This window comes from Aedes aegypti, chromosome 3, assembly GCF_002204515.2.
Source record: "Aedes aegypti strain LVP_AGWG chromosome 3, AaegL5.0 Primary Assembly, whole genome shotgun sequence".
Taxonomy (NCBI): domain Eukaryota; kingdom Metazoa; phylum Arthropoda; class Insecta; order Diptera; family Culicidae; genus Aedes; species Aedes aegypti.
This window is the reverse complement of record NC_035109.1, coordinates 152846985-152861701: the sequence shown is the minus strand read 5'-3', so window position 1 is coordinate 152861701 and position 14717 is coordinate 152846985. Positions and strand designations below refer to the sequence as shown.

The following is a 14717-nucleotide window of genomic DNA, read 5'->3' as shown; positions in this document are numbered from 1 at the left end:
TCATTCAACTTCATAGCTTTTGATTCTGATTGCCCACTTTTTACACCGAACAATGATTCGACAATTTGGCACTACTCATTACAAGCCGCCCATTACTGCGACTCTCTGTGTCTTTAACCGCATTTATTGATAGCGTTAATTCTTTCCCTCAGATAATAACCTACGTAAGTGACTCAGCAGATGTGCTAAAATTTGTTTCATTCAGCGAAAACAACCTTAGTACCGCCCAGGTCGTGATCGAATCAGGACCCAAAGCGGTTTTGAATTTTCGACTGTGTCAAACGTGGTTGAAGAAATAATCAGAAAAAAAACATGCTTATCTTATTGGCTTCGGTTGTTGTGCTCTCGATCGGTTTAGCCGTGTACTTTTATCAGCAGTTTGCGAATCGTTTGCACTATGCTGCTAAGATTGGTGGCCCTAAAGGGTATCCCCTTTTGGGAAACTCGATCCAGTACGGGACAAAGTCCCCGGTGGAGTTTCTACAGGAAGTGCAGAAAACTAACGAGCAGTGTGGAAAGTTCTATCGATTGTGGATTGGGCCCGATTTGATTTTCCCCATAACTGACGCCAAGTTGGTGGAGGTTTGTGGATGAATTTGAAGTGGTAGCGTGGAGAATGTTTTAACCACGGTAAGATGTTACATTGCAGGCGATTCTCAGCAGTCAGAAATTGCTGGACAAATCCGTTCAGTACGATTTTATACGACCATGGCTGGGAAATGGATTGCTCACCAGTACCGGAAGGAAATGGCACTCCAGGCGAAAGATCATCACTCCGACATTCCATTTCAAGATTTTGGAACAGTTTGTTGAGATTTTTGATCAACAGAGCAATATCTTCGTTGGTCAGTTGAAATCGAAAGCGCAGAGTGGGGAGGACTTTGATGTTTTCCCAGTGGTAACATTGTGCGCTCTGGATGTGATCTGTGGTAGGTATTCTTGAGTGCAGAAACGGTTATCTTACATACAAAGGTATGCACCGTGATAATTATATTTTGAATTTGTTTATCGGCATATCGGTCTATTTTGCTCGAAGTAAGAGGGAGCATGGAGAAGAAAGCAATGAATACTAGATGGATAGGCACCGTAAGGGAACGGCGAGAGAAATTGGATTAGATGTTGAGGAGGGTAAACCATATGAAACAGTATTACTTGAAACGTCCTTCATTGTGGCTAACGTCCCCTATGGGAACGGCTTGGGTGTGTTTTTGTCTACGTTCGTCTACGCAGTCTTTATTATAAAAAAGCCTTTAAAAATAAAGACTGCGTAGCCAATTCTTCCAGGAATTTGTTGAATAATCCCTCGACAAGCTCCTGCAAGAATTCCTCCAGGGAATCTTCTAGGAATTTAACCGGGGATTCCTCAATTCCCTAGAGTTACAAAGCATTTTGCCGCATCGACCAAAGAGAGCGGGTTCGATTCCCGATTCAGCCTGGAATTTTTTTTTTCAGGAACATGCTCCGACTGTGAAATTAAGCGTTGTATGCTAGGACAAATCGTCCACTGGAAGCATTTACGTGAAGATGTCTTTTTTTAACAGGTTTCTACAAGGATTGCTCCAGGAGTCCCTTCAGCAACTTATCTAGGGTTTATACAAAAAAAAAAACCTTTTTAAGAAAGCAGTTTCTTGAGGAATCTCTAAAAAATAGCAGACGAAGTTCTGGATGAATTCATGAAAGTACTATATCTTCCCTTTTGGCAGTTGATAAAAACTCTTATATTTAAGCATGGGTTTTTACTATCAAACAAATAAGCATTATTAAAACAAATTCGACCGATATTTCTTTCACTTTAAGAGATAGAGATGTGCAATGTTCAGCAAAAACATGCGTTATAAGATATCTAACAACTTTGTAGAAGACATGAAAATATGTAAAAAAATCTTAGTAAAAAGTTATGAACAAAAATTATTTTAAACGAATTTTTTAATACAATTTTGTGTACATTTGTTAAAAAATTCGTTTACGCCAGCAAAATCAAGTGGGCTATGGATTCGAACGAAAAGATTTCTATCGAAAGTTAGATCCGCCGTAAACAAGAATAAGGGTGAATGCCTTACCGAAGTTACCCGTAAAATATTTTTTTTTATTTTACTGAATAAAAAATGTAAACAAATGCCTACATTTATACCTTGATGGCTACAGCGTAGCGTCACGCCATTGCCGGGCGTATTGTAGAGCTCCATCTTCGTGGGTCTTGGGCGAAACTTCTCCAGTTACCCCGAACGATTAGGGTCGCCAGGTCCTCTTCCACTGCGTACAGCCAGCGTATTCGTAAGCCGCCGACCTCTACCTGGTTCCCTGCTGAATATTATTTTCGCAATTCCTTCTTCCCACATTCGCACTAAGTGACCAGCCCACTGAAGTCTGCCGTATTTTACACGATTGATAATATTCGCATCTTTGTACACTTGATACAACTCGTGATACATGCGTCTGTGCCACACACTATTTTCGAGTTTCCCCCCGAGTATTTTCCACAGCACTTTACGCTCGAAAACACCGAGAGCTTTCCGGTCTGACTCTTTCAACGTCCACGCTTCGTGCCCGTAGAGAGCTACCGGAAGAATCAATGTTTTATACAGGGCGAATTTTGTTTCCGTTTGCAAACTACGGGACCTAAGCTGGTTAAGTAGTCCGTAAAAGGCCCTATTCGCAGCCGCAACACGTCTTTTCACTTCGCGGGATGTCACAAGTGTTCCAAGGTAAACAAATTTTTCAACAACTTCAAACACATCCCCATCAAAAACTACCTCAGCACCTACACCACCATGCCTGACTCTATCTCTACCTGCAACCATGTACTTCGTTTTGGTAGAATTAATGGTCAAGCCTATCCTCACTGTGTCCCTCTTCAGAGGCACGAGGGCCTCTTCCACTGACCTGCGATCGATTCCAATTAGGTCTATATCGTCCGGAAAACCAAGGAGCATGTGCGACCTTGTGATAATAGTGCCGTTTCTCTGCACGTCAGATCTCCTAATAGCACCCTCAAATGCAATGTTGAACAGTAAATTCGAAAGTGCGTCTCCCTGCTTCAATCCGTCTAACGTCACGAACGAGGTTGACACCTCTTCTGCGATCCGAACACTTGATTTCGAACCATACAGCGTAGCACGTATCAGCCTAATTGGTTTCGCCGGAAAACCATTTTCAGACAATATTTGCCGAAGCTCATTTCTTTTCACTGAGTCGTACGCCGCCTTGAAATCAATAAACAGATGGTGAGTCTGCAAGTTGTACTCCCCGAATTTATCTAGGATCATTCACAATATAACATCTGGTCCGTTGTCGAACGGCCCTCACGAAAACCAGCTTGGTATTCGCCGACGAAGGACTCCTCGAGCGGTCTCAGTCTGTTGAACAGGATGCGCGACAGAATATTGTACGTTGAATTCAGCAGGGTAATTCCTCTGTAATTGGCGCACTCCAGTCTATGCCCTTTCTTGTAGATAGGGCGGATGAGGCCATCCAACCAGACGGTGGGCAATTCTTCGTCCTCCCATACCTTCAGCAGTACTCGGTGGATCGACTGGTAAAGCTGTTCGCTTCCGTGCTTGAGAAGCTCGACCATGATCTCGTCCTTCCCAGCAGCCTTACAGTTCTTCAGCTCACTGATAGCCCTTTTAACCTCTCTTACGGTCGGTGGGTCCACAGCTTGATCGTCGTCATCTATGTTCATCCTGTTCCTCGCTACATTTCCATTTCCACCGTTAAACAATTGCTGAAAGTGCTCCTTCCACCTGGCAGCCACCGCCGTTTTATCGGTCAGCAAATTCCCTTCTCGATCATTGCACATGGCGGGCACTGGTACGGTATTGTGCCGCGCACCATTGACCGTTGCATAGAATCTCCGCATAACATTCTGGTTCATGCTTTCTTGAGCGTCAGCTACCACACTTTCTTCGTGCTGGTTTTTCTTTATGCGGTGTATTCGCTTTTCTTCGGGTCTCGCTGCCCTGTACCGCTCTCTGTTCTGTCGGGTACCGGCCACAAGCATACGGCTTCTGGCGACATTCTTCATGTCTCTCACCCTCTGGCACTCTTCATCGAACCAGTCGTTTCGTCTTCGTCTTTGGATGTAAACCAGTGCTTCCCAAAGTGGGCAAATTCGCCCCCCTGGGGGCGATTTTTAGGTCCAGGGGGGCAAAAATTTGTAAAACTAAATTTGGGGGGCGAAAATGCTAAAAAAGGGGGCGAAAGCGAGAGCAATTGAAAAACAAATATAGAATCAAAGTTTGTAAGAGACACTCATATTTTAATGATAGCATATACATCTGACGAAGAATTTATTTTACACCTAACTATTTCATCGATTCTTTACTCTAAACGCGCTCGTTTTTAAATTATGATAGACAAATTTGACGATTGAGATCTGAATGATTTTTGCTAAAAAAAATATTCAATGCATTTTGAAAGCAGAAACTTTTGGCGATGTTTGAAATTTATTTATAAGGCCAAAGTAAAGTTTGGTGACTTTTTGTTAGGGGATCTTTAGAATGAGGCAGATTTCTCACACATTTGATAAACTTGTCATTTTGATATTTTGTGGACCCGCATACTAATCAGTATTTATAGTACAAACCATTTTATTGAAAAAAATATGTGACTTTGGTAGACGAAAATCAAGTTCCAAAGATAAAATCTCTGAATCCCATATACGTAAATCATCCTACTTGATAATAGGCCTGAGTGACATAAAATTGCATGGATCAAAGCTTTAAAAACATCTAAATTAAACGTTACATTTAAGTAAAAGATGAGTTGAAAAAAGTTTGGTTTTTTTTCTTATATTTTGTAAATAGATTGGACTGTTTTCAGAACAGACGAAAATGTATTACCCAATTTTCCATAAAATTATTAACTTAAGAAACATTGAAAAGGACAAAAAAAAAACAGAAAGTGAGCTAAACATTTTTTGTTGATCGCTCATAAACCAGGATAGATTTGTTGATACAAAAACAATTTATGCATATGATACATATGATTCTTTTACTGATATACAAGTAGAAGACACTCTTCTTAGGGTATTTTTATAGAAGCATTATGCTGATTGACTGCTATACCCTTTTAAATTTGAATCATTTTTGGTATACTTATGATGAAATATTGATCAATACTAGCGTACAACGTAAGTATAACGCTTAATACAAATGTTGAAATTTCAGGGGGGCGATTCTAAAAAAATATTGGTCTTAAGGGGGCGAAAGTCAAAAAAGTTTGGGAAACACTGATGTAAACGAATAGCCTTCAAAATATCGTCGTAATTGGGTTCTCATGCACTTTCTGTACCAGTTATTGCCATAGTGGATATAACACGATTTCTAATCTAAAACGGTTAATTGGTGTTCTCACTAGGCAACATACATTGATGGGTTGAAGTAATTTTATCGGATGAAAACAGAAATTTCGGTGCGGATGTCCTGTAGCAAACTGATAAGAAGACGCCATTTTTGTGAAGCAAGATTTTCAAATGTTCATTTTCCAAATGTTTTTTTTTTTATCAAAGTCTAGTTATCATCAAAAACGAATAGTTTCATTATTCCTGTGAAAATTATCTGTTACATTATAGTGAAACAATGAGAAAAATCTCTTTTTGTTCCCAATACTGCCATAATTGGTACAGTTCACATTTCCTTACTCGATATTCCATGGTGACTTAAACATTAAAAAATAATAAACATATATTTCTGACGCAAGCGTAAGCGTTTGATATAACAATTTAGATGGGACTAAAAGATCTAATTATAGACAAAAAAAGACCATTTTTCATTAAAGAATTTGGTGGGACCTCTGAATGATTTTTTAAAGAAAATGCTCTCTTGCCCTCTAGGGTTTAGCACTGCGACTTTTCGAACATTTATTTTTGCTGGAACAGCTCGTGTTACAGTTATATGGAATATATGACCTGCATTTGCTGTTGGCCGTACCCTTCATCCACATTATCTTATCGCAACTGTAGCTTAACAATTTCAATGTTTTTGTTTTCAAGAATCCGCCATGGGAACAAAGGTCAACGCTCAGCTCAATTCGGATTCGAAATACGTGAGAGCCGTTAAGGAGTAATCTTTGTTTTATGTTTTGGGCTAATCCACGTTTATCTGAACATCCACCTTCTATTTTTAGCATGGCTACTGTTGCGATGGCTCGCTCATTCAAAGCATTTGCACGGTTCAACTTCACGTTCTACTTCACCCCGTACCGAAGAATGCAAGACAAGGCGCTGAAAGTTCTCCACGACTACACAGATAGCGTCATTCGTTCACGGCGCCTAGAGTTAGCCAAGGGCGCCTTCACAAAGTCAGACGAAAACGAGAATGATGTTGGAATCCGTAAGAAAGTGGCCTTCCTGGACATGCTTCTGCAGGCCACAGTAGACGGGAGACCCCTGGATGACCTCGAAGTTCGCGAGGAAGTCGATACGTTCATGTTTGAAGGTCATGACACGACAACTTCGGCCATCTCGTTCCTCATCGGCATCTTGGCCAAGCACCCGGATGTGCAGCAGAAAGTCTACGACGAAGTACGAAACGTGATTGGCGATGATCTGAATGTGTCAGTCACGTTGTCAATGCTGAACCAATTGAACTACCTCGACTTGGTAATCAAAGAGACCCTAAGACTGTACCCATCTGTCCCCATTTATGGTAGGATGTTGTTGGAAAACCAAGAAATCAGTAAGATCCTTGTTTGTACCAAATAAAGTAAAGTCAGTAGATAATCTTCCTTCCACAATTCCAGATGGCACTGTGTTCCCGGCAGGATCCAACTTAGCAATATTCCCATACTTCATGGGGCGTGATCCGGAATACTTTGAAAACCCTCTGGAATTCAGACCGGAGCGATTCGCGGTGGAAACGTCAGCCGAAAAAGCTAATCCCTACCGTTACGTTCCGTTCAGCGCCGGACCAAGAAACTGCATCGGGCAAAAGTTTGCCGTGGCGGAAATCAAGAGTTTGATCAGCAAACTGGTACGACACTACGAGGTGTTGCCTCCAAAGCAGCCCAATTCGGAGCGGATGATTGCCGAGCTGGTGCTAAGGCCGGAAGGAGGCGTTCCAGTGAGGATCAGAAGCAGGGTGCGGTAGGGATGGAGAAGAAGGTATTGAAGTTGCGAAAGTAGTAAAATAGACTAGGAATAGATAATAGGAAAATTGTAAACTTCTTTATCGTAGAATGATATCACAGACAACTTACCACTTTCCATGATCTATAATCTACATGAACCGATTATGATGGTTCTTTCAATGGAGATTTGACTGTATGATCTTTTCTTTTACCAGGAAGCATTTCTGCCTTACCATTCGCTCCCAAAACGACAATTTGTCCGCTGGGGTGTGCTGCTGTCGTCATGATGATGGTTTCCGAAAACAATGTCAAACCCATTCATGGTTTCAAAACATTCGGAACAAAATATTTATTTTCACCGCTCAAGTGAAGTAATGTACCGTCAAGCTACCATTCACCGTGCATTTAAGAAAAATTTGCACTTCAAAAAATTATACAACTTTTCCAAACAATTTGAAGCGTACTAGAATACCACAACGTTGCGTGCAATTATATAATAACTCAGGGAAAAAACTAAAACTAGTGATGCATAACAAAAAAATACTCAAAAATTATGTTTGAAAATATCATGTTAAGGTCGCCTCGTACCGTTCTATGTCACCATTTACCGTGCACACTAGTGCACCATTCACCGTGCGTATAGTTTTCATCATGATTTAATTTTGTATCTTGAAGAAACGTTGTTGATGGAGCAAATATGTGTCTAGTAGTATGCGCACTCATCTTTAAGAGTCTTAAAATCTTTATTTACAATAAAAACCATAAAAAGTTGAAAAATTGGCTTAATAATTATTTTTTCATTAAAATCGTTGTAGGGGGTTTAACTGTATTGTCCAAACCATTCCATATTCACTCAAAAACTAAATATGAAGTAGTTTAGTGATGACATAACAATAAATCTAATATTGCCCTTTACACTAATGCACGGTAATAGGAACCATATACACATAATAATTTTGTATGTCAAAATTCGTCTGATAAACTATGTACTTCACGATATTGAAAAATATATTCAGGAAAGTATTTTTAGTATGTAGCGGTTGTACATAATGGAGAAAAACAAAAATCCTCACAAATGTCTTTTTCAAACAATCGTTTTGATATTCGGGAAATTTCTAGAGAAATATCTTTCTCCATAATTCTCCACAATTAATTTTATTTATTATTTAAATTATTTTGCTCAACTGTAGGTATAAACGTAGCCGATAGTATATAAAAATATTAGGAATTTTATCAGGATTATAGGACAGCAAAAATCCTACCATCGCAGTCTAGAAATATATACTGTAGACAACAACCTTCCAGCGGATGAATTCTCAATCAGATTTTTCACCGCCAGATATATAGTGCATGTTCAATTTTGGCAACATGCCAAAAAACCTTTATGGTGCCCCAATTGAACCGTGCAAAATAGAACGGTTGTTTTAATTGAAACTTCTATCAACGTAATAATGATCACGAATTAAATTGAACATGGTAAGCCTCAAGACGGCTCACAGAAATATCTAGATTAGCACGATTGTTGACTGACCCATGATCCATTGTTTTGCATATGTATTTCCGTGTTGCCAACATCAAACCATGCCAAAATCGAAAAACTTTGCCGAACATATAAACTTTCTCAATACAAAGAACATTGAAGAAATGCTGTTACTGGCGCGAATAATTTCCCAATCACTACCAGATAGCTCTTGGTCTGCTGAACAACTTTGCCGAAGACACCAACCTTCTAGCTCATCAGGGATTGAAGTAAAATTGTAACTGTTGTTATTGGCAGATAGTCCTTAGTCTGCTTAACAACTTTGCCGAAGATACCAACCTTCTAGCTCATCTGGGTTTTGAGATATCCGTTGAATGGACGATGTGGCCAATTTTGGTACCCCAAGATAATCCGGAATAACTTCTGAACCACGTGGACCGTACTCCCAAGTTTCCGAGACCATAAACTATAAGAGTTTTTCGGGGGAGTTCTGAAAGTTTCAACAAAATCCATCGAGAAACCAAAAAGTTATGCACCATCAGCGTGTTTTTTGCATTTGAAAAGTATTCACTTTCGATTCGTATTTGTGTATACATAGACAATAAACGAATAGTTGAAAAAATGCGACAGATGAAACTTTTTCAATTCTTACGGTGTTTTCAATATTTAATTTGGTAATCATATTTCAATATTTTTAATTTAATTATATATGTGTTTGAGTTCCTATTCAAAGAAATATGTATAAGAAAAAGTGAATAATGTCTCCCCGGATTACTGTACTTCAATTAATCTAGGTAATAAATCCTTCAGTGGATATTGACGCTGGTATAAAAAGGTCATATTAATATTGCGTAACTTGTTGTTAATGAATTTATATTATCAGGGTTGTCTGATAGAAATGACTGAATCGAAATCAAACATAACTAAACGAGCGACAAACTACAGAGGTGAACTGTTTTATTCTGGAAGCTTTCTCACACGCAGTGAATGGCCCCTCGAACCATTCTCTCGCTTGCTTGTATGCAAGCGCGTCTCACCTGTAATTGGAACATCGTCCTTTCCTGCAAGTAGATAATACATGTAGGAACCAGTCAGTTTGTTCAACCGCGCACTCGTCAAGTTCAGTGCCATCTGATAGAGGTGTGATTCTAAGCGGCTGGAAATCCTGTTCTAAAAGGCACGCATTGCGCTTAGACTGCTTCCTACTATACCTACATTCTATCTAGTTAGACTGACTCCAACGTTTTTCAGCATGTGAGCTGACATTAAGCGCTTCGATGTGTTGTGATTTGCGGCGTAGTAGCAGAGTCACGGTGTGTCTGAAACCGTTATGGTCGAAAAAAAAAGATAGGCTGCACTCAACACGCAAAGTAAAGTATATATTTCCTTTTAAACATTACATTCATTTCTTATATCTAAGGGTTCTGTGTGGCAATACTATCAGCTTAATTTGGTAAAACTAAATTAAGCTTGTATTAACATTTTGTTAACAACATGTTACATTTATCGTAGCAGTTCACTTCACAATTTTTATAGCTATGTTGATTTCACCTTCTCATAAGACAAAAAAAGCTTTAAATAAACTTAACCTGACTATGTAACGCATTTATTGTGGGAAATATAAGAGTGATATGATTTCGCTTTAAAATAATTAAAAATTCTCTTTTATATTATAACTTTTGCAGTCAGCATTTTTTTTCTTTTTTTTTTTTTTTTTTTTCTATTTTAATTTGCAGATGTGAAGATGGATTCTATTTTGGAAGACCCCCTCCCTCATCCTGGTTTGGAAATCACTTCATACTTCAGATAGCTTGGATTCATGTTGCAGTTTGTGGCTTTGTTATGGTATATCTTTGCCGTATGAGCCTTTAGTTATAAGATTTCTTTTTGTTTTGTAACGTTATATGAAAAGATGAAGAGGTTTTGTGCCTCTTTGAGAAAGATTTCGAAAGGAAATCACTCAAAGGGGTTTTTCCCTCTTCCAAAATTTTTGTTAAAATAAATAAATAAATAAATAAATATTTTTACTTTTTAGGGGAAAGGTATTCAATATCGGCAGATAGACATATGTTTGCCAAATTAAATGTAATTGTGGAAACATTGTGCTAAAAGATTATGTAGCCGTCGGGACTTGAACGCACAATTTCCATTCTGTACACGGACGCGTTACCAATTATACTACAGCTACCCCAAGGAACAATTGGTAGCTTTTAAGCTACTTACATGTTTAATACAAGCTGCATAGCAGCAACCATTGCTGAACAAATTTTTAGTTGAATCATTAATTGAATAAAATTAATTCCTGCTTATAAAAAATCTGTTATTCCACTTGAAGTTTGTGTTTTGAATAAGAGCTGAATAAACCTCCGAAAATGCAAATATAGTAGCTTTTACTTGTTTTTAATTATGAATCGTGGTTTACGGCCAACCAGCCGAGTGGAAGTTTAACAACTACCGAAAAGCTAAACATTACATATAATTTGCAATTGGATTAGATGGACAAATTGATGTGAAGATTTGCGAAAAAGTTACACGTCTTCTCAGTGAGAATCGAACTCACGACTCCCTGATCTCTAGTTAGGGCGCGTTACCCCTACGCCATGAGAGGACTCATGAACGCAGAAGTTAACCTGAATTCGATTTCAGCTCAATAATCACGTGGTCCTTTTTCGCAAAGTGCACCTCTTTCGGAAGAATTAGATGCCCATCCAAACGGTTGTAGGACATTTCCCAGAAAGTCAAACCCCAGAACGACATTCCCCAGAATGACGTTCCCCAGAAACCCATTACCCAGAATGGGACATTTCCCAGAATGGTACATTCCCCAGAATCGTTTTTATACGTTTTTAAAGAATGGAAAAAATAAATTTGGTGACTCAGTTTTTTTTGTCGTTAAAAATGTACCTACTGAATTGATTCGAATTTCCAGAAGCTTCGAATTCCGGACAAATACGTCAATTCACCCAAAATATTATTTTGTCAAAATCATTATTATGGATCTCAAGCGAATAAAATCGAAATTGATTTCAAAAAAATCTTTTGAACGGCGAGTGTTAGCTTCCCTTGTCTCACGAAAATCATCTAAGGGGCCGTTCATAAACCACTTGGTCATCTATGTGGGAGGAGCATTGCCCATAACTGCATATTTGTAACATTCGACAAAAGTAGGCATTGAGTAAATGGAATACCAAGTGTGCATTTTATGGCAGTATGGGAGGAAACTAAAATTTTTAAAAATTACCAGGAACTCAAAAATGCTTAGTTGAGGCTGATATTTTGTACAACTCATATCGTATACTAGAAGAATTGTTAGAAAATAATTCTGATACAAATTTCATTGCTATCACATTACGAGGCCCATTTATAATCTCAATGTGACTGTTATGCAGTTATAATTACCAATGTGACAAAACAACTTGGTATTTTTTTTCGAATTTTCTAGAACAATCTCACAGATTTTAGTAAGTTGATCGAAAGTATTTATCATTTTATGACTCTCCATGATGTTAACTCCATTTTGTCAAAAATATCGAATGTGACTGTTTTGCAGTTATGGGCAGAGCATGGTTTGGCCAAATACACGGCCCTTACAAATGTTAAAAACGTTTATACTGACATGGTTTTGAAAATCCAAAATAAATAACTAAGTGGTTGACTGGCAGATCCAACCAAAATCTTAAAGGGCAAATGCTTAGCATGATTGTGCTACTGTTATTTCCCTGAATATCATTTCCCGGAATGCCACCTCTCCGAATGATAAGTTTCCCCGAAAGACATTTCCCCGAATGACTCGTTTCCCCGAAAAGTGCTGCAGTTCAAACAGGTGCAAGAATATTCTTGAAGGACTAGAATGAATGATTGACAATTAAAAGAAGAAGACAATTTAGATTATAACGTCATCCTCGACTAAATACATCTTGTCATAAATGCCGATGATGGTGAAACTCGAAAGAACCGCCAATAAAGTGACTTTAAAACACAAAAAGTTATGACAATTATAAGAGCTAAAAACTTTTCGGGAACTAGGCTATTCAGGGAAACGACATTTGGGGAACCGACATTCGAGGAAAAGTAGCACAATTGTTTAAGATAATCTGCTCTCACATATGTCATACCATGTTTCATGATCAAACTTGACCCAAGCTATTGGTTTTTCTTTAGTTTTTATAGTTATTCCTCTTTCTATTAAAATTGACTGTTCTTTCTAATTGTATTTTCAAAGGGTGTTTTGTATAGTGTAATATTCCTTATATGTACAAAATAAATTGATGGAATTAGTTTTTCTGCTTTCATAGAATATTCTTCCTTCTTTTGAACATATGCTGTTCTTCCTAGTTTTATTGTCTTCGTAGTTATGTAGATTAATGGAACAGAATAACTCTAAAAAATTTGTATTGTCTTTGGTAATTTGCTTTTATAGCAAAACTAAATAGCTACAAAAATATCGTAGTTTGTGTGCACTAGGGTAGCCCATATTAATCAGACTGTAAACTGTACAATACTGTAAACATTTTAACTGAGTCCATCAGCTCTAAGGAGGGAGTAAACGTGCTTGAAATTTGTAAGGAGAAAATTGTCAAAAATATATAAAAATTGTCCAACGGTTCGTATTACATTTCCGACCATAGGTGGCGCTGTATTTGATGAATTTCTAGAATTTTGGATTTAAAGATTCTCCAGTCAAAAAAATTAAAGGCTGCAACAAACCTGCCGTTAAAAAAATACGAAAATGTTTCGCCTATGAAAACTATAATTTGGTTTTCCTCGAATTGTGCAGTTAAATGCGTTCACTATTTATTATTTACCGTTTAACTGGATTTCAACACCCCAAAAATCTCTTGTTTTTTTCTGGGGAATGTCCTATTCTGGGAAATGATTTTCTGGGGAATGTCCCATTCTGGGGAATGGAATTCTGGAGAATGCCCCATTCTGGGGAATGGTGTTCTGGGGAATGTCGTTCTGGGGAACGTCATTCTGGGAAATGTCGTACAATCCATCCAAACACAACGCTTACTATATATATATATCCAATGCCTAGCCCGAGAGCGCATTGTTTTTTAGGTATAGCACACTACACTAGCCAGCAACTGCGCTGGCTGAGGTTTCTATTGTGTGGGCTTCCAATGGGTCGCGACGCTCTCAAACGACCGGTTACGGAACATGAGTCCGTTGCTCGATAAATACTTGTTTTTAATTAGTAGCTTTTGTTCTACAACACATAAGAAGTTTAACAATTGACTGATTAAAAGCTTCTATAAGTTGTAGCCATCATTTTAGTAAAATATTAAACATTTGATTAACAACAAATCGTACAAAAGTTTCAGTGTCTTATACTTAAAATGTTGACCAGCATGATTAGTAAAATTTAAAAACAATGCGAATAACAGTATATGAGTATGCTTTTATTCAAGCAAAACATATCATGTCTCTTTATGTTATTTTCAAATGTTTCAAATGTTTAAAAATCAAATCTAAGACATGTGGGTGACTATGGATCAACGAGGGTAATATTCAAATTGGATTAAAAACATCATAATTTAAACTGACACTTATATTGAGCTGTTCGGTAATCCAATCCGCATGGTTATTAAATTAATTAACTCATTACGCGTGGTAAAGATGGACAAATTATAGGTGAAATTATGAAAAAAATCCACAATAACAATAATTACATGAAAGTTGTTACCTAACTTACAGTCCAGAGTCATAAATAAACATACATATTCAATTATTGTTGAATAATGGTGACAGCTGAAAGAATGCTCTACAAAGAGCTGAGAAGATGCTATTTAGATCCAAATTTAAGACAATGTTCAACATTTGTCATTGAAATGAATTATAGTAGTATCAAGACTTATTAAACTTCTCCAAAAAATCTCTGCCGACTTGTCAAGATTGTTTTACTAATGAGTTGAACAAGTCATTTTTCCTTCTATTAAAGAGACAATATTCCACCAAACAAATATAATTGTGTGAACAGATGTACAGGAGACGAACTAAGGTTCTGGTTGCTTCGCACTTTTTGGTTGCTTCGCACTTCAGTTGTTTCCATGCTTAACATGAGCATGATTTAAAGCTGAATAGGTATTTTATAAAATCTTAATACAACATAAATATATCATCCGAGCAGTTAATCTAAAGAAGGCCAAAATAACGATTAATAAACGCA

At 37.8% G+C, this 14717-nt stretch overlaps 1 protein-coding gene and 1 long non-coding RNA gene across 2 annotated transcripts; both read left to right on the top strand.

The window, feature by feature from the left end:
- The first annotated feature begins 210 nt into the window (after positions 1-210).
- Positions 211-7154, top strand: LOC5569665 (cytochrome P450 4d1). Its single transcript, XM_021849508.1, has 5 exons — positions 211-582; positions 650-929; positions 5993-6062; positions 6127-6677; positions 6742-7154. Exons 1-5 carry the CDS (start codon positions 313-315, stop codon positions 7086-7088), a joined length of 1518 nt encoding a protein of 505 aa, XP_021705200.1. The 5' UTR covers positions 211-312; the 3' UTR covers positions 7089-7154.
- Positions 7155-9508: 2354 nt separating this feature from the next.
- Positions 9509-10853, top strand: LOC110677845. Its single transcript, XR_002501234.1, has 3 exons — positions 9509-9918; positions 10285-10393; positions 10584-10853. It is a non-coding gene; the product is annotated as an uncharacterized LOC110677845 (long non-coding RNA).
- The last annotated feature ends 3864 nt before the right edge of the window (positions 10854-14717 follow it).

Coding starts and splice junctions, on each gene's coding strand:
- LOC5569665 (XM_021849508.1), top strand. CDS start 313: ATGCTTATCTTATTGGCTTCGGTTGTTGTGCTCTCGATCGGTTTAGCC. Junction 583..649: donor CTGACGCCAAGTTGGTGGAG/GTTTGTGGATGA, acceptor GTTACATTGCAG/GCGATTCTCAGCAGTCAGAA. Junction 6,678..6,741: donor GTTGGAAAACCAAGAAATCA/GTAAGATCCTTG, acceptor CCACAATTCCAG/ATGGCACTGTGTTCCCGGCA.